Source organism: Thalassophryne amazonica, chromosome 15, assembly GCF_902500255.1.
Source record: "Thalassophryne amazonica chromosome 15, fThaAma1.1, whole genome shotgun sequence".
In the NCBI taxonomy this organism is placed as follows: domain Eukaryota; kingdom Metazoa; phylum Chordata; class Actinopteri; order Batrachoidiformes; family Batrachoididae; genus Thalassophryne; species Thalassophryne amazonica.
In genome coordinates, this window is record NC_047117.1 from 11,897,154 (window position 1) to 11,921,796 (window position 24,643).

General features: G+C 39.5%; 2 protein-coding genes across 2 annotated transcripts; one reads left to right on the forward strand and one right to left on the reverse strand.

The window, feature by feature from the left end:
• The first annotated feature begins 9,433 nt into the window (after positions 1-9,433).
• On the forward strand, positions 9,434-17,154 carry thumpd1 (THUMP domain containing 1). The gene is made up of 5 exons (XM_034188861.1): positions 9,434-9,751; positions 12,729-12,909; positions 13,172-13,257; positions 15,856-16,018; positions 16,107-17,154. Exons 1-5 carry the CDS (start codon positions 9,545-9,547, stop codon positions 16,397-16,399), a joined length of 930 nt encoding a protein of 309 aa, XP_034044752.1. The 5' UTR covers positions 9,434-9,544; the 3' UTR covers positions 16,400-17,154.
• Positions 17,155-17,720: 566 nt separating this feature from the next.
• On the reverse strand, positions 17,721-24,545 carry eri2 (ERI1 exoribonuclease family member 2). The gene is made up of 9 exons (XM_034189142.1): positions 24,401-24,545; positions 23,982-24,046; positions 23,686-23,766; positions 23,429-23,556; positions 23,166-23,313; positions 22,283-22,383; positions 20,939-21,020; positions 20,761-20,849; positions 17,721-19,197 (listed from the first exon to the last, which is right to left on the reverse strand). The coding sequence occupies exons 1-9, from the start codon at positions 24,421-24,423 to the stop codon at positions 17,884-17,886; spliced, it is 2,031 nt and encodes a 676-aa protein (XP_034045033.1). The 5' UTR covers positions 24,424-24,545; the 3' UTR covers positions 17,721-17,883.
• Between the last annotated feature and the right edge of the window lie 98 nt (positions 24,546-24,643).

The window sequence follows — 24,643 nt, forward strand, 5'->3', positions numbered from 1 at the left end:
ACCCACACCACCCATCTCTGCGACGGGTGTATCCCGAGGCCCCCTGCTGTGCCGTCAGTGTTTGATGATCTGCTTAACAGCTTCATTCATCCTCCAAGCTTTCTCCTTTTCTTGCTCTTTTTTTTCCTGGCGTCTTCCTTATCCATCTCTCTGCAAATACAAACATGTTCTCAGTCAATTTATCGGGCTTAAAGGCAGTTAAATCCTTCTCTAACTGGTCAAGTAAGACTCCTTCTCGTGCCCGCCCTCCTTTTTTTTGTTACTTGTTTCACTCTCATCCCCTGCTCTTTCTCTCTTACCTCATACAGCTGCTCAGTACCATTTCCAATCCTGTTAAAGTTGTATGTGAGCTCTGAAGGAGTCCGTCTGTTTGTCTGTCATCAGCCTGAGGAACTCATATACACGTTTGGCTGTCACAATCCGCCGTGGCAGGCAGCTGGTATCAAATCCACTCAGAATCCAAAATAAAAGCACTCAAGACAACGGACCGACAAAGAATATCTTAAATTTTTTTGAGGATTAAAGTAACAGCAAAATAAATGGATTGTGTACTGTTGTTGAAAAGTCTTTGACTAGCTTTTGATTTGCACATCACATAACAAGTAAAATTCCTGAATTGAATACACAGTAGTTTCAGTGATCAGTGGTTTATCAAAATTCAGTTCCCTCCCTGGGTGTGATTTCTAAACTGCTATTGTGTGCAACCACTTTAATACCAAGCAGAGGTATTTTAATTTAATTCAAATAATTAGTATCTAAGCTTAAATGTACTTTAATTCCTGGAGACTAGAAAGAAATAAGAGACACTGAACCATACATATTCGTTTAGGACTGTAATTAACAACTCTTTTTATTATTATTATTATTACTCTTGTGATTATTAATACCATAGTTGATTTTGTTGTTGATTTGAATAATCAATTCAATATTTAGTCTATACTCCTAATTTTTCAAAAACAAATATAACAACAACAACAACAACAAAAACATTCATTCATTCATCTTCTACCGCTTAGTCCAATTAAGGGTCACGGGGTGCTGGAGCCTATCCCAGCAATCATAGAGCACGAGGCGGGGTACACCCAGGACAGGACGCCAGTCTGTCGCAGGGCCACAAATAGACAAACAAACACAGACACACCCACACACACACCTACGGACAATTTTAAAGATTCCAATCCACCTAACCCACATGTCTTTGGATGTGGGAGGAAACCGGAGCACCCGGAGGAAACCCATGCAAACACAGGGAGAACATGCAAACTCCACACAGAAAGGCCACGGGAATTGAACCCACGACCTTCTTGCAACAGTGCTAACCACTAATCCACCGTGCTGCCCACAAAACAAACAGTTTCTCAAATTTGTTTTAAATCTGGTTTTGGTTTAAACCAGCCAATCCTTTCTCAGGAGTTGTTTACAATCAGTTAAAACCAGAATACTTCTAAAATAGCTGGATTAAAACCAGTTTACACTAAGTCAGATCTAGGTTAACATGTAGTTAACCAGGTTAAATTGTTTAGGACCTGTACTGGTAGTATTAAAGCATATAAAACCATAGCTCAGTGATTGAATGGCTTAAACTGTTTTCAAACCGCTTTAAAAAAGTAAAAAAAAAAAAACTCAACTGTGAATGTAAATGAGCCTGATTGAAACCAACAGTTTTTAACTAGTACAGATGTTTTTGTGGTTTAAATGACTTTAAAACATGTTTGAAGGCGGGCATGTTTTACATGCAGTGTTAACTTTCAGCTTTAATTAAAGGGGTTTTAAGGAATTCCATCCATTTTTATTGTCACTCCATTTTTCGAACACCATAAGTAATTGGACAAACTAAATATTGGTATTATTTTGAATATAATCATCACTTTAACAGCCACTTATTTTTTAGAGAAATTAAGAAAATCTATGTTTCTACTGAGCTGTAGAAGAAGATTGATAGACGTGTTGTCAGTTCTTGAAATTTTCCAGCACAACGTTTGTGAAAACATTGTTACATCTATGATGTTTTACAATATGTTAGGAGCATTTAGTGGATATGACCCTTAACTCATATACAATACCCCACGAGAAGCGTCTAACCACCAGAAAAGGTTGCTATATGTTATGGTCTTCACACAACCAGCAGAGGGCAATAAATGTCAACATAATGAATACATTTATGACCATAAATCATCAGTGTGCCAACTGAAAAAAGTTTTTTTTATTACACACACACAAGGTTACAGTGGAAAAAAAAATCAAGCTTTGAATGCTTTTTTTTTTAATTCCTCTATTTTGCTTTATCTAACTTTATTATTTTTACTCCCAGCATATTTATAATATTATTGAAACCTTAAATCATAAATTTACTTTGACAGAAACTAATACGTTTAGGTGTAAGTGGATTTTCAGGCTGATCCTTGCCTGATCTGGTTCAAGAAGCTGGTCCAAGGATAGGAGATAATGTTTGTTTTCAAGATTTTAGTCACTTTCTCAAATACATAAATTTTAATGAAAAGTATCAGACACATGTAGAATGTCAGTGTCGCATATAATTTGGTGCAGGTCTGTATGATGAGCCAGACCTAGCAGATCAAATTCCATATGAAAAACACTGGGTGTTATTGATTTAGACAGTAGTAGTAGCAGTATAGGCATAAGTACACTTACATAACAGTGTCTCTGACTGCTGCCTTATTTATCATCACCATGGTGATTAAGGCTTAGCTAGCTTGGTTTCCACTACCCTTTCCCGTAACTTCATGCTGTGGCTGATCAACTTTATGCCTCTGTTGTTTCTGCAACTCTCCATATCACCCTTATTCTTAAAAATCAGTACCAGTATACTTCATCACTCCCCAGATATCCTCTCATTTTCAAGGTTTATTAAAGAATCTGGTTAAAAACACCACTGCCATCCCTATTAAATATCTCCAGGCCACATTGGTATATCCCCAGGACCACTTGCACCCTCATGTCCTGATTCATTCTCTCCACATCATCCAGCCTGCTCTCCCTATCATTTTTCTTCATTCATTAGCTCCTCAAAGTACATCCTCCACCTTTCTTCTGAGCATACTCCCCTCCCTTGTCAGCACATTTCCATCTGTAGCAAGATAGATGTATTTATTTATTAAAATCGTTCAATTTGCTTTGCTATTGCTATACAAGTATGACTGAACACGGATGTCCAGGCAACTCTGTTGAGGAACCAGAACTTGGGAAAATTTAGAATATCAGTCCAACATTCAGAAAGAGTAAAAGGGAACACCCTTATTTAAAGGAGAGTAGTTACAGTAACAGATGTGTCATTTGTTAGCTGTGTATTTTTCTAACTTCAGCCTGTAAGTTTTCCCAGATTTACATTTATTTTCTTGTCAGAAGTGTAATTATTACAGTTTTTCCTTGCAATGAGCAGGACAATCAAAGGATGAATGTAGTCAGCCAATGAGTTAGTGGATGTGCAAAATTTCCTGAAGAAAGTCAATAAAACTGCATCTCCAGCTCTGACATTTTGTGTTTGGATAGATACAGTTTACTATGACTAAACCTGCCATTTTGGGCCATGTTGGGCTCTTTTAACCAGCCAGATGTGTTTTAAGTTGGTTCTGAAGCCTTGCTGATGATCATAGGGTCCTAGTGGGCACTGAGGCTACTCTGTTGCTTGTTAAGTGACAGTATCTTATATGAGATCTACTGAACAATAGTACCTGTGGGTATGGCACTTTAGCAGATAGCAGATAATTCTGGTAAGGATGTGGTGACCTTCTTTAGGATATATTTTCCTGGTAAAAAAAAAAAAAAAAAAAAAAAGCACAATCATTGCCAAGTGAAAATCTCACCTTTGACTTTGGTGACCTTGGGCTGTTGACTTTGACCTTCACTAGAGTGACTGACCTTGCCCAGGACAATACAACTACATATGTGTGTTGAGTGTGGTTCAAATCAGGTTGAAAATCACATTCCTTGACCATGATCCGAGTACCTTGATATTTACCAAAACTGACCATTTTAAGGCAAATTCCAGGTTACCCTTCATCCACATAGCAAGATTTAAGAAATCAGCGATAGGACCTGGGAGTAGCAGGCCAACAAATAGGCGGCCAGACATCATCTTGACCACAGACCAATTTGACCTTTGTCAAATCTGCCTAACCCGGGGAATTCCAGAACCACCCAACATATGTATGCCAACGTTGGTGCAAACTGGAGTGAAAAATCTGCATTTTGGCAACTGATTATTAACATGAACTCTTTAAGGAGAATTCTGTGGTTGACCTTCATCCATATACCAAATTTGGTGAAAACTGCCCAAAGCACCTGGGAGGAGCAGGAAAAACACAAACAAACAAACAAACTATGATTTCTTGTATGTGTGATTTAATAACATGTATTATAGGCACTCAAAGACTAATTTAAAATGCATACAGTATTTTCACATTTGTAAAAAATTCCTTCATCCCACCACACAAAGTAAATCATGGCACCCATTTTGCCCCACCAAGAAAAATCCTCCAGACCCTCCACTGTCGCTATGAGGGGCATCAAGATACAACTGTAAATGTGTCTTCCAAGGTTGAAAGGACATTCAAATTACCGGTCACCTCATCGTGTCATAATCATGTTTGTCCTCCTCTTCAACGTCTCAGCTCCATTTTTCTTTTTCTTTTAATATATTTTCATTCCTCTTCCCTCCTCATTTGAATCACATAAACATTCATTTACATTCAAATGGCAAATACACACCAGGTATTAGGAAAACTAATTTCACAACATTAATAGACCCTCAAACTGTCCACTGATTTCTTCCACATAAATACTTTGCATAATCCTAATCAGCTAAATCCGTCTGCGGACTGGTGGAGTTCTACAGGGACAAACGTGGACGTGTGGAGTCTGTACGAGCTCGCTCAGCCTACCTGTAGGACTATCAGGGCCGCGGCTCATAGCAGTGAGCTGACAGGCTGGAGAGGGTTGATAAGCTTTCCTCATTACTGAACCCTATTCACACTGACTGACTGCTGCCGCGCACGTACACACGCACACGCACAGAAAGCCGAATATCTCCCAGAGAGATGGTTGTTCTCCAAAACATGTTCCTATCACTATTACAATAAGTGTAAATACATCATTTACTGTAGTGCACAGCATGTCGATAACAAGACAGAAACCATCTGGAAGGCAACAAAATGACACCTGGCTACAGGAGGGGGACTAATTAAAAATGTTTTCAGTTTGGAAAAGCTCATAACTGCATTTTTCTCGCTGTGGTCACACAATCGGTTCAGTCTGCAGAAAAGGCAAATATTAAATTCAGTGTCAATGTCACATTTAGTTCTGAGAGTTTCTCCACAGCAAACCCTTACAGCTTATATACAGTGCTGCAATGTGCTGAATTTAGCACAGCATCCTGCACTGGTTGCTAAGCTAGTCTGTTATTTGTTTAGATAACCTTAGGTAAAATAATACAAAAAAAACCCTACAAGTCTGATCAGACAATATGAGAAAACTACTTAAAACACTGAATTCTGAATATCAAATACCTACAAAATTTATGGGGGGGGGGGGGGGGGCTTACAACCCCATCGAGCCTTGTCTTAGAGCTGCCCATGCCACTCATCCCCACAAAACAATGAACTGAAAACTGCGCAGAAAATGATATATAATCTACATTACATTTAAAGGTTTGCAGCAAAACCAACTGATTATTTCAAATAAATGTACAATGAAGAAGGCAAAGAGGCACCAAACCTGAACCATTTGAGCCTCGGCATGGCCATTCTATACTGGCAGCGTGCTGCAGTGGCGAGGGAATTGAGGGCATTGTTTGGGTAAAACGAGACAAATGAGACCCTGGAGAGCAGTACTTAGCCACTCATAAAGGTCAGATATGGAGCCGCACCAATGGATGCTAATCCTGACCCCCGGGACGGCGCACACATGGGCCTGTGGATGCGATTGTTTCACAGGCCCGTGACATTTAAACCTGAATGAGCTTTTACAATCATGGATGACAGAAGTGCAGTTGGCTGCAAAGCTGTATTAGTGCCCATGGAGGTTTAATTAGACATGGCCTTGGGGGCAATTAATGGTTTTGGCTGAACATTTGAAAATCAGAACGTATTTTATAAACCGAAATGAAGATAATAAACTTTTCTTCTGTAAATTAGTCAAAAATGGGCTTAACAATCACCTCTATCTGTAGTATATGTTACCCCGTCACTGAGGTTGTGTCTTTACCTGTGCTTGTTTGTTTATTAGGAGTATATTTCAAAAAGGTATGAAAGAATTTTGATACAATTTGGTAGAGTGCCTCTCCTTGAGTCAAAGAAATTTATTACATTTTCAGAGTGATGTGTTTCTCATACCTAAAACCAAGCTTCAAACCAAAATTTGCTAAAACCTTTATTGGCTTCTTCTCAAGCAGAATCAGTATTTTAACATTTCCAGTTTTGGACTGGTAGTCTGCCTGAGTGGTTGCCATCCAGGATCCTACTTTTGGGTTAACCCTTAAAATTACAGCTCCCAAACAAGTTAGAACCAAATGAAATACTGTTAACAGTGTTTCATGTTAGGCTGTGTGACATTATGTATTTTTTGTCTTTTGTTTATAGATATGATATTAAAGTCAGCTACCTGTCCGTATCTATGTATAAATGTCTCAAAAACCTACAGATTGTCCATCACAGTCCAACAAAAGGGGCATAACATTTATTTTATTGTAAAGTTAAGTTAATGTATAGGGTACTTATAGCCTAAGCAAATATATTATTTGATGGTATATATTACAACCCCAAGCTGATTTTAAAGGTCACAAATAAATGTAATACTTTCAAATAGCTAACAAACCAGATCCAGTTTTGTTCAATTTAAAAAAAATAAAACATATGATTCTGTTGACATACACCATTAATTATTATTAATTGTGGTGTTGTCGTAAAACTAAAAATCAGACACAAACATTCTGGTGGCGATTGTGTTTACTAATGCTAGTCCACACATTTGCCACCAGCATGTCAAGCAAAAGTAGACCATCATCAATGGCGTCACCCGGGATTACTGCTAGTAGACTATATTTTACTCTACAGTCTGTCGCTCATGCTGCAATTAACAACCTAGGCTACGCTGGTCACACTGTTTAGCCTAACTGGAGGTAGCTGACCACCTCCAACAATGTTTCTCTTTACATGTTAGCCTGTCCATCAAACGCTGATGAAGTTAATGTATAAGACCAACATCTATCATCCACATAGCACAATATTTAAAAACTGATCCAATGATTGTGATGAAACCTGAAATTACATAAGGTCATGTGTAGGTCAAAATTCTGATCTGTTATCCTCCTTTAGGGTGGAACTCAACAATCTCATGAGTTTCCCCGCACTGTAAAACTCAATGAGTTAGTTGAACTCAAACCATTTGAGGAAACCGATTGCCTTAAACCATTTGAGTTTACCAACTTAAATAAAATTATTTTCAAAAATGTAATTGTTAAAGTTTTAGTAACTTAATTTATAGTTAATTAAAATTATGTAAATCTAGTTTATGTTTTTCAATAAAAAAAGTGACAAATTTCTGCCTAAAAAATTCGCATTACATTTTGGATTAGTTTTTTTGAGGCATTTCTGGTTTACTTGTTGACTCTGTTCTATTCGCTCCCCTCGGGCGTGAACTCACGATGTCCGGCATAGAAGTCAGACTCTCTAACCAGAAGGCTAAAACCGCAGGTTCTGGCCTTGTGACCAGAGAATCCTTTTGAGCTGGTGGGAGTGAGGTTTACTAACTACATATGCACAGCGACATCTGCTGGCCTCTGTTACATAAACTCAATTAAAATAAGTGAACAGAATGCATTAGAAATACATCACAACACTTAAATGCCCCAAAACTTTAAATGCACTTAAAGGAACTGAGTTTTTATAACAATTCTTTTTTGAGTTAGTTTAATTAATGAAAGTGAGTGGCTATAACCTTTTCAAAATTTGAGTTACATTAACTTAATTATCGTATTAAAATGGAGTGTTCGGTTTAACAGTGCGCAGTATCTCCTGGTTTACCAGATGTGTCTGTAGATCTCTCACTGATCTCTCTTTGTCACACAATGAGGGCTCAGCAAACTCTCAATGGTTGCTGCAGGGGGCTCCAAAATTTGGATTTTTAATCACACAACGAGCGCCAAACATTTACACAGAAAGGCTTTTTCGAGGGTTTAGGAGATTGTTGAGAGTTCGGGACAATTTTTGATCACTCAGTGGTCACCCAATGATCTCCATGTTTCCTTATAGACCAGGACATGGGCTAATTCATTTCTTGTTTGGTCACAAACAGGGTGAGAGGAATGCAGTGTTATTAATCCCAATGCAACATTCCATAATTGTTTGTCCTCAGGAGAGGTTTGCTACTTGTGGCCACTCTTCAAAGATATTACCTGAGAGCAGCAATCTTGTTAAGATGCTGCCACTGTGATGTCACTGGATGCATTGTTGCACAGTTGGTATTGCACTAATAGCACATTGGGAAAGTGAAAACACACACAGTAACTGCAGTACACAACCACACATGCTATGAGACGGTCATGAGGTCATGCTGATTAAGGCACCCGAGAGTCAGAGGCAACACAATTTGTGAGTTTTACCGGAAAGTGGTGGAGATAATGAGTGACGGGTCAGAACAACAGCCAACAAATTTGTGCACACAGTGTCTGTAATAGCTATGGAGCTGTATATTTTAATTGCTGTTTATTCAAACATGAATTTATTTTCCCAGTCGACAGAGGAGACCCTGGTGGCACATATAGTTTTTCAAATGTCTGCTCACAAGTTGACAAAAATCCAAGCTCTTCACATCCTCAGCAGAAAAGCGACGTAACTGTTCACAACATGTAAATAAGGGCTCTGTGGACACAGAACAGCATTTGCTCAAAACTGGTTGAAAATAAAGTGATTGAAATGCAATGTTACAAATAATCTGAGCAAAATTGTAATATATATATCCAGAAAGAAACTTTCTTGGGCTTTTCACATAAGCATTGTTAAAATTAAAAGCATGACTTTTACAGATTGCAAAGTCAAAAACAAACAAGCAAGCCAAAAATAACGCCCCTTTCCAATAAGGTCCACATATATACACTTTTCTGCTATCAGATGCTGTCCTGGTTAGAACTGCTGACACCCCTGAATTTTAAGTATATGTTGTGTTACAGCATTCATAACCATCTAGTCATTAGTGGCATCTAGTGGTGAGGTAACAGAATGCAATTATGCTGTGGAAGGTGACAAATTTATTTTCTTCATGTTTTTGCCTCTTTGGCTACGTGGATTCATGCTCTCTCCATTTCACAGGGTTGAGCTGGCCGATCATTTTTGGTTTTGAGCTCTTCATACTTGTGACCTGTGGTGTTACATACTCCAAGCCAGTTGGTGGCGGTAATGCACCACCAGAGTCGCCAACAGCAATTCAATCCGAGGGAATAAGAATTACGTCGCAGTTTAGCTATAGCACGATTATCATTACTGCTCACTGTTGTCAGTTAACTCTCTGGAATTGAGTTTTATTTGTTAAGATGTCTGGCGGACCGAATGAGTCGAAGAAGCGGAAGAAGAAGCGCTATGCGGGCGCTCAGCACAGTAAACGCTGGAAGGGCAGCAGAGAGCTGGAGGTGGGCATGCAGGGCGTCCTCATCTCCTGCAACATGAACGAGAGGAAAGCCACCGCCGAGGCCTACAACCTGCTCGGAGAATACGCAGACAAACTCTACGGGCCCGAGAAGGTCAGTCTTTATTGGTTTATAAAGCTTTGTCTAAGCACCAGAAGTTTCATCCTCAGGGGTGTTAATCTATTCCACCGATATACAGATACCGATATCTGTAGCCGATACTGATTACTGTGGAGTCAATTTCCCGCCAGAGCTTTGCAAATACATAAAACATCTTGTGCAAATGATTTGTAAAAACAGAACTCATTTAGATAGTGCATTCGCAAAGCAAAATGCACTGTGTATGTTTCAAATCGGAAATATGTCAGAGTTCTGCTTTGTGCAAGACTAATGAAGTGTGCAAAGCCGTGGTGCAAAGGCAGAAGCATTGTACATGTACAACCCCTGGCAAAAATTATGGAATCACCGGCCTCGGAGGATGTTCATTCAGTTGTTTAATTTTGTAGAAAAAAAGCAGATCACAGACATGACACAAAACTAAAGTCATTTCAAATGGCAACTTTCTGGCTTTAAGAAAAACTATAAGAAATCAGGAAAAAATTGTGGCAGTCAGTAACAGTTACTTTTATAGACCAAGCAGAGGGGAAAAAAATATGGAATCACTCAATTCTGAGGAATAAAATATGGAATCACCCTGTAAATTTTCATCCCCAAAACTAACACCTGCATCAAATCAGATCTGCTTGTTAGTCTGCATCTAAAAAGGAGTGATCACACCTTGGAGAGCTGTTGCACCAAGTGGACTGACATGAATCATGGCTCCAACACGAGAGATGTCAGTTGAAACAAAGGAGAGGATTATCAAACTCTTAAAAGAGGGTAAATCATCACACAATGTTGCAAAAGATGTTGGTTGTTCAGTCAGCTGTGTCTAAACTCTGGACCAAATACAAACAACATGGGAAGGTTGTTAAAGGCAAACATACTGGTGACCAAGGAAGACATCAAAGCGTCAAGACAGAAAACTTAAAGCAATATGTCTCAAAAATCGAAAATGCACAACAAAACAAACGAGGAACGAATGGGAGGAAACTGGGGTCAACGTCTGTGACCGAACTGTAAGAAACCGCCTAAAGGAAATGGGATTTACATACAGAAAAGCTAAACGAAAGCCATCATTAACACCTAAACAGAAAAAACAAGGTTACAATGGGCTAAGGAAAAGCAATCGTGGACTGTGGATGACTGGATGAAAGTCATATTCAGCAATGAATCTCGTATCTGCATTGGGCAAGGTGATGATGCTGGAACTTTTGTTTGGTGCCGTTCCAATGAGATTTATAAAGATGACTGCCTGAAGAGAACATGTAAATTTCCACAGTCATTGATGATATGGGGCTGCATGTCAGGTAAAGGCACTGGGGAGATGGCTGTCATTACATCATCAATAAATGCACAAGTTTCCGTTGATATTTTGGACACTTTTCTTATCCCATCAATTGAAAGGATGTTTGGGGATGATGAAATCATTTTTCAAGATGATAATGCATCTTGCCATAGAGCAAAAACTGTGAAAACATTCCTTGCAAAAAGACACATAGGGTCAATGTCATGGCCTGCAAATAGTCCGGATCTTAATCCAATTGAAAATCTTTGGTGGAAGTTGAAGAAAATGGTCCATGACAAGGCTCCAACCTGCAAAGCTGATCTGGCAACAGCAATCAGAGAAGGTTGGAGCCAGATTGATGAGGAGTACTGTTTGTCACTCATTAAGTCCATGCCTCAGAGACTGCAAGCTGTTATAAAAGCCAGTGGTGGTGCAACAAAATACTAGTGATGTGTTGGAGCGTTCTTTTGTTTTTCATGATTACATAATTTTTTCCTCAGAATTGAGTGATTCCATAATTTTTTCCCTCTGCTTGGTCTAAAAAAGTAACCGTTACTGACTGCCACAATTTTTTTCCTGATTTCTTATAGTGTTTCTTAAAGCCAGAAAGTTGCCATTTGAAATGACTTTAGTTTTGTGTCATGTCTGTGATCTGCTTTTTTTCTACAAAATTAAACAACTGAATGAACATCCTTCGAGGCTGGTGATTCCATAATTTTTGCTAGGGGTTGTATACGTGTATATGTATAGAGAGAGAAACACAATTTGACAGTCTTTCTTTCAAATGTGAGTGCTGATAATTTCTCACAAATGTGAGTAAATTGCCCTTCACTACTTGTTGCAAAAAGTGACTTACTCGGGCCATTTGTTAGAAAGGCATAGAAATTGGCTTGACAGTATTGGTGTGTGATTTGTTTCCTTTAATCCAGCTTTAATTTTAGTTCTGCAAGATGTTGACCGAATCTGTACTCAAATGCTTGACACCCCCCCCCCCCCCCCCTTCCAATCTACAAATTTAATCAGAATTTTCCAGCCACAGATTGAGTTAAAATATTAAAAAGTGGATACCTGACATTCAATAAATAAGACAAAAAAAGAATAAATAAAACAAGAGCACCATGCTCATAGAGCGCAAACCTCTGCCAACACCAATGTCCAATTCCACAAATTTTTTTTACCTTGGAAAAAATTTTGAAGGTCAAAGTCTTGTTAGAAGTGGCTTTTCAAAAGCTAAAATGTAATACAAAATATAGGTCAAAAGGGCTTTTCAATGTTAATATCAAATATCTGTTATATCTGCTATACAGATCAGTGACTGAGGCACTTTTGATTGAGATATAATACAAAATGTACACCAAATGGGCTTTTCGATATTAAATTCAAATTTCCACAAAATCCACAATCCAGATCATATCTGGATCAAACTTTGTCTGGCAGTGCCAGTCTGCACCTCACTTTCAAATATGAGAGTGATTGGGCACTTTTGATTGGCACTTTTGGCCCATTTATTGCAAAATATGCAATAAATGGGGATTGCAATGTTAAATTTAAAACGCCACAAAATCTGTAATCTGGATAAGATCTGGATCAAACTTTGTCAGTCAGGATACTATCTTACATAACGCTCTCATAATGATATATGAAAAATTGTGGGCTCCAGGCTGTTCACAAACAAATGGTTATAAAGCAGTCTTGTGCTCACAGTTGCAAAATAAAGACGGGAGCAGCAGTGAAGAAAATGAGTCTGGAGAAGATGAAGATGTTGATGTGGCCTTGAAGAAGGAAGTGGCACAGATGAAAGCATCTGGAGTTAAACAGGAGAGGCGATTCCAGGCTTTGGACAGTGGTGCAAACAACGTCATTTTTATCAGAACGCAAAATCTGGGTGAGTCTTTCGAAGGTAGTGGATCAATCAGGATGATAGTGTTTTGATGATTAATCACATCACTGAATAAATAAGTAAGCTATTTAACTCATTTAGCAAAAGGATTGTTGCTGACTTTGTTGTGCTCTTTAAAAATATATTTTCTTAAATTTTATGCACTAACTTGGTAATTATGAACAAGGTAAATGAAGGTGCAATTTTTTTTTTTTTTTTAAGCTGTCTCCAAGTATTCAAGTGTCCCCTGTTTGTTTTTGTCTTCCAGAAGCGGACAAACTGGTGCATCACATCTTGTCTGATCTTCACACAACGAAGAAGAAAAAGACCCGCGTGGTTCTTCGAATGCTGCCGGTGAGAAACCAAAAGTTAAACTCTGACTTAAAGGAGGCACTAGTTGGGTTTCCATTACAAATTTGCAGAAATTTTAAGTGATATATTCAGATTGCTGGAAAAAAGGAGAGGGAGAGAGAGGAAAAAAAAACAAAACTAGAGCACCGTGCTTGTAGAGCACAAACCTTCGCCAATGCTAGTTTCCAATTCCACAAATTTAGTCCTGTTAGAAGTGGCTTTTCACAAGCAAAATTAGATGTGATCAAATGTCAGGAGTATGTAATCAGTTGATGTACAGACGGTTGCCCAGTTCTGGATCACCTTTTTTAAAGTCCCGCTATAAGGAGCCATAATGCAACTGAATGTCCTTTATTGTGTATTGTTGTATTGGGTATTTGGATGTTATTTAGCTGAAAGTCTGGGTGGAGTAGCGCTTCTACTTAAAGTGTGAAGCCACATTATGTGTGGCGCAAACATTTGCCAGAAATGGATCACTTTTGCCAGTTCCGGATCACGACACTCTGCGTCACTTTGGGGTCATTCCTGGCATCTGGCTGGAGCCCTTCTAATGCAGAATGATACACACTGTGCCCGAGAATGTGTTTTGAAAACAAAATGATAGAAATAATACTTATTAAATGAGAACTTACTTCGTTTCGAAAAGCGCCGTTATACGTTTTTACGAGCAAAAAATGAAGTGTGGAGGTGAGATTTCTCCCGAATTAAAAAGTAAAAGCCCCCACATTCATGTCCATTCGTGATGTCGAGATGACCCTCAAAGTCCACAAGGCTCACAACTACAGACACGAGGCTGCTGCTTCAGTGATCCGGAACTGGCAAATTTTCGCGTCAGAGATAAATATGCGCAGCAATTAAACAGCAAGACATAACACAGACATTTTCTACCCAAGTAAGTATTTTCCCACTCTAGAACCAAAAACACCGAACGGCTAACTCACCTTTGCTACGTTTTAGAGATCGTTACTTTAAAACTTGCAGGAATGAGTGAGTCAGAAAAAGTGCGCACACCGCAGACACCGGGATGTTTTGATTCCTCTGCTGATCACAAGGACGGCTGGATCCGGTCGAACTTGTGGTCGTTTGTAGACAAAACATCAGTCTTTCCATTGGTACCAAGTATTAGGTTATTCGTGCTGATTATGAGAAACGGCGGCACAAAAACTACAGCAGTGATCCAGAACTGGCAATGATCCGGAACTGGGCAAGTGACTGTTCTTGAATCACAGTTTTATGGTGGTGTTGTCAGGTTTTTGTTGTTTTGCAAAATGTACACAAAATGGGCTTTTCAATATTAAATTCAAATGTCCACAAAATCCACATTCCAGAACAGATCTGGATCTAAATTTGTCAGGTGAGATTGCCAGTCTGCACCTCACTTTCAAATATGAGAGGGATTGGGTCATGTTTGATTAAGATACAATGTAAAATAATACAATAAATAGGGTTTTTTAATGTTAAATTTAAACAGTTGGGCAACTTAAAGACATTCACAGAGTTGTCCTGAAGCCACTCCTTTTGATATCTTGACTGTGCTTAGGACCATAGCACTACTGAAAGATGAACCCTCATCCCAGTCTGAGGTCAAGAGTGCTCAGGAGCAGGTGTTCATCCAGGATGTTTCTGTACATTGCTGTGTTTATCTTTCCCTCAACCCTGACTAGTGTCCCAGTTCCTGCTGCTGAAAAACATCTCCACAGCATGATGCTGCCACCACCATGTTGCACTGTAGGGATGGTGCCTGGTTTCCGCCAAACATGACACCTGCATTCCAGGTGGGCTGCCATGTGCCTTTCACTAAGGAGTGGCTTCCGTCTGGCCACTCTACCATACAGGCCTGATTGGTGGATTGCTGCAGAGATGGTTGTCCTTCTGGAAGGTTCTCCTCTCTCCACAGAGGAATGCTGGAGCTCTGACAGAGTGACAGTTGGGTTCTTGGTCACTTCCCTGACTAAGGCTCTTCTCCCCCGATCGCTCAGTTTAGATTGGTGGCCAGCTCTAGGAAGACTCCTGGTGGATCTAAACTTCTTCTATTTATGGGTTTTGGAGGCCACTGTGCTCATTGGGACCTTCAGAGCAGCCGAAATGTTTCTGTACCCTTCCCCAGATTTGTGCCTCAAGACAATCCTGTCTCGGAGGTCTAGAAACAATTCCTTTGACTTCATGCTTGGTTTGTGCTCTGACGTGTACTGTCAATTGTGGGACCTTATGTGTAGACAGGTGTGTGTCTTTCCAAATCATGTCCAATCAACTGAATTTACCTCAGGTGAACTCCAGTTATGCTGTAGAAACATCTCAAGGATGATCAGTGGAAACAGGATGCACCTGAGTTAAAGTTTGAGCTTCATGGCAAAGGCTGTGAATACTTACATATGCATGTGATCTTTTTTTCTCATAAATTTGCAAAAATACATTTTAAAAAATTTCCACACTGTCATGGTGTATTGTGTGTGTGTGGGGGGGGGAAACAAACAAAAACAATTTCATCCATTTTGGAATAAGGTTGTAAAATAAAATGTGGAAAAAGTGAGCACTGAATAATTTCCAGATGCACTGTACTTAGTGTCTGATATATTTAAATTTTATTTTCATCTTGTCCAGGTAACAGGAACATGTAAAGCCTTTCCAGAAGACATGATGAAGTATCTGACCGCTTTCCTGGAGCCTTGGTTCAAAACCCCAAATTGTGCTACATATCAGATAGTTTTCAAAGCACGAAACAGCAGCCACAACAACAGAGAAGAAGCCATCAAATCGATAGCAGGTAGACAGTGGGAATGTTTGGGATGTGGAGTAAAGGAGAGGTGGATTTTTGCTCGAGTCTACATGATTAACTTTTTTTTTGTAAACAGGTCTTGTGGGGCAGATGAACCCTAAGAACAAGGTGGACTTGACCAACCCGGAACTCACCATCATCGTGGAGATCATCAAGGCTGTGTGTTGCGTTAGTGTGGTGAAAGACTTTAATCACTTCAGAAAGTACAACGTGCAGGAGGTGGTGAAAGAGAACGCACCCAAGCCAGCTGTGATTGCGGCAAAAATGAATACGCAAGTGACTGAGCAGACTGAGAAATGTGACGAGTCGATGGGCAAGAACTGTAACGAGGAAAAAGTGTCACAGAACAGTGAGAATACGGGCAATTAAGACATGCTGTTTAGAGAGTTCAAGTGCCAGCTGATGAGTCAGTTTAGTTTTATACAGTTTAGCTTGTGTTGCAGCAGAAACCACAAAGCACAGTGATCATGTAAAGTTACAGTGTGCGGGGATTTAGGGGGATTTTATGAGCAGAAATAGAATCTAGCATTCATAACCATCTGGTAATTGGTGTATGAGTAATTTGTTACGTGTAACAGTGCAAGTAAGTTCATTGTATTTTCATGAAGTTAGAATGAGCCCTTCCTATCTACATGACAGCTTGATGCCATTATGTTGTTACTGTAGCACAAAAGGGACGTTTAGTCCAGCTTTTGCATTTTCCAGCAAGGCTTAAAGCCTTAAGACTACACAGGGTACTGGTTGGCAGTGCAAGCTAACAGTAATGAGAACCCTCATCATGAAATGTACCACCATTTCTCATACGAGAACACAAGGGAGCATAGATGCAAAAATGTGAAATCCTGACAAAAATGCAGCTAGTAACCTCACCACTAGACAACATTGAATCTGTCGCACTGTAGCTTCAAACAGGATCTTAACATTTGGATTTGTGTTCCTATTTGTCCCTTTCTGTTAAATGTGTTCTTTTCTTATTCACCAGGTGGCGTTAGTCCCCCTTATACAGAGTGAACATCAGTGTAAATGGTCCAGTAATTAATTTCACATTTGGAGTGAAATTTGTCCTTTAGTTTCTTTTTGTAAATTCGTTGCATTCTGCTGCTGTTCAAATAAACTTTCAGCTGCAACACACTGAAGAGAAGTCCTTAACCAAACAAATTCACACTTGCTCAAGTACTCTAAGTACTAGTTTGCTTACTTTATCCGGATAGAGATACCCATCTGATCACCAGTTTATTCCAGATGACCTTTCACGTAATCTGGATGTTTTTTTAGACTGCAACTCCACACAAAGGTTCCAGCCCAGGTTTGAACCCCAAACCTGTGTTTGCACAATCTTGCAAGATGTCACACAAAAGTCGAAGTCCGTAAATTTAATAAGTGACTAAAATCAGAAATGTGCAAAAAGTAACCATCCTAAAATGAATTAGACCATTTTGTGCAAAAGTCTCAGGCATTCATGTATTTGTGTAACTGGGTTTAGATTTTTATTTTTCATTGAGTCAGCAAAACATGACAAATTTAATATTCCCCCCCAAAAAAGTAAATTTTGCTCATTTTATTAAAGAAGCATCATGTTTACTTTATTGGCATATTTAAAGGCTTTAATGGTTTACACATCCTAAATTAATTTGGAAGATTTTCATGAATTTTATTGAATCTTCAGTTTAATTTCATTTTTTGGCACAGGACTGTACATGCACATAATTAAAATAGTTAACTGTACAGACAACCATAATTAGTGTTATCTTTCAATTTAATAAGTTACAAAAGTCATGACAAATGTGCCAAACAAATCCAGTGAAATGTGACATAATCCACTTGAAACATCACTGCAGTTTTTGTTAGCAGATCTATCTTAATTTTGACCTCTGTGCTGGTGGACACAAGACAGCTGAGTTCATTTGACAGAGTGAGACAGATGAGCCACCAGCAGGAGAAACCTGTGTGCTACCCTTTATAAGAGCCGACTCCCACTTAAAGAACTGGCACCCCTTGTGGATCCTGCCTCCGCCGCTAGAACGACGGACCGGACAGCAGTAAAAGCCCCGCCCATGGTTTGGTCCGCCATTGGAGACGATCTGTCGCTTTGTGCGGCGTCCGCACGCACACAGTGGTGATGTGATCCTCGGTGTTGCAGACGTGGTTGAACAGTTGATAGATGAGAACGTGTTGATTGAGACAGATGAGAGGACACTCCTGGGGGCGGGACACAAGCGGCCACAGGAGGTGTCACCTGTGGCTGCATCACTGTAGATTGTAAAAGAAGCTTTGTTTCTTTTGTAACACGGTTCATTTGTCTTACGCCTGACAAATGAGACATTAGGGGTAGATGTCTTTTCTGGGACAAACGTCTTGGACGTGAAAGGGGAGACAATGTTTGTTTTACAGTTCTTGTGAGAATTATGTGACTTATCGAGAGCTTGAGAGTGTTGATATGAGTCTGAGACCAAAGTTACTGGTTTCAGGGTGACTGACGAGCGTTGCTGCATCTTGTGTAAGTGAGGAGAGACATTAGGATGGAATCTTGTCTTCAAGGATGGGGAATTAGAGTCAGTGGACATCATTGTGCTGATGCTGTTTTTCAGAGTGCAGCGTCCCTCGGGTGAGTGTGAATTATCCAGACCATCCCACAAACAGCATCCACTATCAAAATCTGACATGTACTCCACGTCACGTTCTTCACTAAAAACACCAGCCTCCAAGACTACAGCATCATAAGAGCTACACCTCTCCTCTGGTTCCACGAAAAGGTCTTCCTCCTCCTCAAATCCTTCCGTTCTTGTCCGTGAGGGGTCACTTGGTGGAGGCATATTGGAGGGACAACCCAATGTGGTGGAACACAGAACGACACCATCACCATGTGGTGAAAGACAATTAACTTTGACTGAGGCAGGATTAGTGATGCACACTGCCATAGTCCTTCCATTCAGCAGCGTTTTCGCTGACACTAGAGTGCAGACTTGAACTAATTCTTCAGCGCAACTTTGCTCTGTATTTCTGTCTAGATTCCTCACAATCTTCTCCGAGCAGGATGATATTGGAAGAATCGCCGTGGATGAGGTGGTTTTGTTTGTGGTTAGCATGTTTTCCACTTTACTGAGGCAGAGATTTTCTTTGTTTGTGGGACATGTGTTTCCAAACATGGGTTTGGCCACAGATAAAGTCTAAGAAAAGAAATAAAAAAAAAAACACCTATAAAATATATAAGCTACAAAGATATCCATAGTACTCCCTCACCAAAGGAACCTCACTTGTGTTCTTTTTATTTCAGTGATTGCACCTGCCCTAGAGCGTACAAACCATGAAATGTTTGTGTGGCTCCAAAGTAACCTAAATTTGAGGTGTAGCATTTTACCAGTTTTCTTCTAGATTCCTGATAGCAGTACAGTATAATTTGAGAAACATTTGTGTCCAGCTGTTCCCCACCCCCAGGTTCTCAAACTTAGTAAGTACATGAAAGGTGGCCCCAGAACTGCCAAACATTTTTGTTTTGGCAAATGTTAAGTCCCTGGGATCAAAGGTCAAAAAGCTGGTCTGTCTGTTCCTCTGCTTCCCCCAGGTCCTTTGGTGGATTTCCACAAAAGGTGTTTCATAGATGATTGTCAACCTCAAAATTACCTGCACAAGGTTTGTTTTGTTTAAAATATTAACTTTTACCCTGATGTCCACCAGACATGTCACACATATCTTGGTGGATTCTGGAATTACCCAGACAAGATCAACTTAATCATAGGTCAATAGTTTGAGTCAATGGTTAAAACTGAGGTTTTTCCACTCTGACATGCACCATACGAAGGTAGGATCTGGAATTGCCCAGCAAGGTTAAATTTGCCAAAGGTGATTTGGACCAAGGTCAGGTCTACTGGTCTGTTGACCTGCTCCTTCCAGGTCCTTTTGCTGATGTCTAACAAACTTTGTATGTCAATGAAGGCTGATCCTCAAACTGCCCTTGAAGAACTAATTTTGGAAAAGATCAAGATAAAGGAATTTGATTTTCAAACCGATCCAGACCAAATTTGGCGCACAAACAGGTGGATTCCAGAAATGCCCTGGAAAAGTCAGCCAGAGGCCAATCATTTGGGGGAAGGTCAAGAGTCAGATTGCTGTGGCCCTTACTGTCTCTTCATGCACACAGGGAATATTACCTGGTTTTTAAGATTTTTTTTTTTTTTGAGAAAAAAATTTTGGGCCTTGACAAATATGTACAGTTTTTATTAAACTCTATGAAAGGGTTTGTTCTGCCCTGGAATATAACAAGTTACATTTTGGATAAGCTTCTACTTAAACAGCAGCACCAGGGCATTTAAAAGATTTTTTAAAAACAGGAAACGTGGTGTCTATGCACTCTAATGAGGGCCCATTTAAAAAGCACAGTCAAACATGCCCCATCAGCAGTTACTGCTGTTGTTTCAGAGTGTCTATAGGGTGCGCCGTTCACCACCCAGTTCTTTCTTCCCATCATTCTAAATCATTAGTTCTTACAAGAAAATCTAGCAATAACAGTCTAAAATGCCAACAAGAGGGAGAAAACTGTGCAGCACTCCAGGTTTAGATACATTTAATTAAAAGGTCTTAAAATAATTCCTCCAAAAAAAGTTTAACAGCATTTGACACAGAGACCTGAAACAAGCTTCATCCAGGAAGAGATTAAAAACAGAATAGGGTGAGTTTGTGAGAGGCAGTGGGGGACCTGACGTTTAGGATACAGTTTTCAGACGGCCACTCACCCGCTCCAGACTCCTGGTGATCGTCATCACACACCCATCTCTCATCATCCTCGCTGCTAGCCGAGCTGTATTCTGGGCATCATCTAAACCTGAGGGGAGGGAAATTAATACACAAAAGGGTGAGAAAATAGTGAAGACATGACTCTGCTTATAAATCTCTCCCTGCCCAAAAATATACCAGAATGTTCTCTCCCAGAAAACTGTATTCCCAGATCTTGCAGCGCCCCATTCAGTCCTTTAGGTTTTCGGTTGTAAAAGAGCTGAAAAACAGACAAAACCCTGTATAAATCAGTACACTTAATTTTCTTGAAATTAACATGCAATTGGAATGATAGAAATGTCATTTCTGTTATTTGTTATGTGGAGGTCATAAATAATGGTTAAAAACGTTCATATTTGATGGACATAGCATTTGCTCCCTTCTTCAAAACTGCCTCAGTGTTCAGTTGTCTGATGGAGCTCTCTGCCTCACTGGATAAAAGCTACTGTAATTTTACATAGTAGCTTTTAAAAGAGTCACTATCAGTTTTTTTTTTCCTTTCAACATGTTTGAGTGGGATTACATTACTTTTTTAACAATATAACCCCTTTAATAATAGTCTGATTTGAACAACACCTGAACCTGGACTGATTTCATTATAAACCTGCTCTTTACAGGATAAAACCTGGATGGATCAGAATTTCCACTTTCCTGTTTCACTGAGGCTGTGTGCTGAAAATGATTGTCAAGTTGCTCTGCTGTTTTAATGAGCATTGTGCGTTCAAGTCTGTCATTTTGTTTGTAAATGTTCCAGAAAAACTATTGTCTTTTGTGGTCATGTGAAGGAGTGAACCCCCCTCACCACCCCCTCCTTGATTCAAACACTGTCTCTGCTGTTTAGTGTTTTCTCCTGCAGAGGAAACGGAGCTTTTTGGAAACATGAAGCCTTTAATCTTTAAAATAAACAGTTATGTTTTTAATGTGACAGCAGCTACAGACAGGAGGAACTATGGATTATTTAAGATATTGGTTATGTTTTTTTTTCTCTTTTACTCAGAGGAAGATTGATGCTCTTTTCAGTTGTGCGGTCTAGCAACGCACAGCACGTGATGGTGGAACCTGGCGATCAGTGAGTTGCTACATGCAGCACTGCAACAATAGACCAACATATCAGCCAGTATAAATGGCCAATACCAATAGCTACAAAAATGCTGAATGTCAGCGCAGATAATTGGTTGACCCCTTGTTTGCTTGTTTCCAGAGAGGAAGGTTCTCAGTTCAATACCAACCCTGCTCATTCTCCATGTAATGTGGAGTTGCATCAGGAAAGGCATCTTATGCCACATCAACACAAAGATCCATCTCAGATCTGCTGTGGTGACCCCGAGTGAAAAAATGAGAAGCCAAAAGAACTTACTTTTGTGTTTTTAATTTTCTATGTTTTATAGATTAAATAACTGGAGAAAAAAAAAATGATTTCAAAGATGTACCTGCAGTCATAAGGATGATTAAGAAAGTAGAAAAGAGAACGTGTCCACTTACCCTGTATGTGCTTCTCAGGTCAATCCAGCTGTTAAGGACATCAGGTTTATGGATCTGTTTGCGTTTACACTCATACTGCAAACACACGCCCAGATCCCAGTCTGAGAAACAAATGTGAAATTTGAGTGCTTTAGCTTAAATTTTCAATCTCCGTTTCAGTAACTCACGTTAATTAGTTTCAGTTTGACAAAAGTATCACATTTGTATCCAGAGATTTAACATATGTCAGTATTCTTAAAAAATAAATAAATAAATCCAGCCATATCTCAAATGAAAACCATAATTGGTGAAGTTCATTTTGAGCTTCCTCACCAACACTACAAAGAACCACCTTAAAGTCACATTTGTGATGTGCACAGATTCAGCCAAATCAATCCATGGGAACAGATTGTCATGACCACACAAGAGTATGTGGAGCACCAATTCTCCCCTCTTTGACCACACTGGGGCTCTGTGAGTGTGCTGTGGACACCTTCATGTATGCACCTTCTTAGTAGGCTCCTTTCAACGTGAGCATCTATCTTTTCTTTCTTTAGGCAACCTTGTCCTGGTTTCTGCAATGGAAACCTGCATCTCCACCTCACACAAATTCTTTATGGAAGTCCAGTGGATTGTGTCTATGGGCCAGTGTGATGAAGTGTACTATTTTCATGTCATTTATATTGTAATAGCAAAAACTAATACTGGAATCCTTTAGGTCACAGCATCTCAGTATCTATGGAGTACTTCTGGGTACAAAATTTCTGTTTTTAAGGCAACTGGTGACCTACATGATCCTTTTTTTTTTTTTTTTTTTTTACTTCACCTGATGAGGCTACTTTAACTGTCTAAAAACTTAAGGGTGGCAGAAACAGCATTGTAGACAACAAACATAACCACTTACCCGACCATGTGAGGAAGGTACAGGATTTCTGAGAGAGTGAAAGTTTTTTGTTGGGAAAGCCAAATCCCATCTGCAGCTGCTGAGTCTGGAGCCAACGGCTGAACCGAGACAGACAGATGTGTAAGGGGATTCCTGCCTCAACTTGTGTCTGTCAGATTTGAAAATGAAGCAGTCAGATGAAATATGAAGCATTATATAGTAAACAGCACCGGAAAGGGCGCTGGGACGGCAGTAGTCGGTCGTTTTTGCTTATGTCGAAGCACCTGTGTAATCCCAGTCAGCTCAGTGCAGAACTGGGACAGGATTGGATGTTCTTGGGGCTGAACGTATGTATGAAACTCAGACTCGACCTCACCCGTGGACGTGTTCAACAGAACAGCAGGGAACTCGACTACAGAGAACCACAGGAACCAAAGGCAGAAAACAAACATGATTATTAGTCCTCATAAAACATGGATTAAATAATTTCAGAGCTGCTCTTATATTGAGAAAAACTACCCCTGTATTGTACGACACTTACTGATTTCCTGAGTCCTGTTGTTTTTCTCTCTCCAGCAAGTTGACTCAAAATCAATCACAATCAGGTATGAAAATACTTGATCTAAAACCATGAAATAATCACGTGGTTATTGCTGGTGTACATTCGTACCAACCGGGCAGCCACACTCCTAAAGTAACATTAAATAACTCGTAATATCATAGCATAACCCACTTTTTAAAAAAAAAAAAATCATATTTATGTCAAGAGGCACTAATTTTCTAAAATATAATTTGGTCTAGTTTTCACATATTACCAGTTCCACTACAGATACTCACTGGATATCACAGACGTCTTCAGTCCACTGGAGGACTGACATCGCTGCCTCAGGAATCCCAATTCTCTGTAAAAAGGAGGAAATTAAAAAACTCGAGTTAAATAACTGAACATTAGATTTATCAAGTGAAAATATCTAGCTTTACTTTCAGATACATTTGCTTGTTTCACTCGTGAAATCTGGCAACACGTCAAACATACTTTGATAATGATGCAATTTTATTAATTCCACGCCAGCCCAAAAACACACTGAAACTAAATTAAAAAAAAAAAAACATTTGCTACTGATCTGAAGAAAAGCTAATACCACCGAGTGAATTACTTTTACATTTTTAAAACGACGCTCAAATAAATCCAGCTTATGCTAACTACTAAGCTAACAAAAAAAAAAAAATAATGATTATTACATTCGGTTACTTACTTGGCCAGTTTCTTTGTAGACATGATTTGAATCGGAAAAAAGATGTGTTACCTAAAAATAAATACTTGTGAAACTATAGAACATTAGCGCAGAACAAAAGGCAGAAAAGAAAACACACTACTATGTTCAAACGACAGCGTCTAGACCGGAGCAGCGCGATGTTTAAATGCCCGGATGACCCGGAAGTAATGGAGTCGCAGGGAAGAAAAAGTTTAAATTGGTTTAAATCAGTATCATTGAACA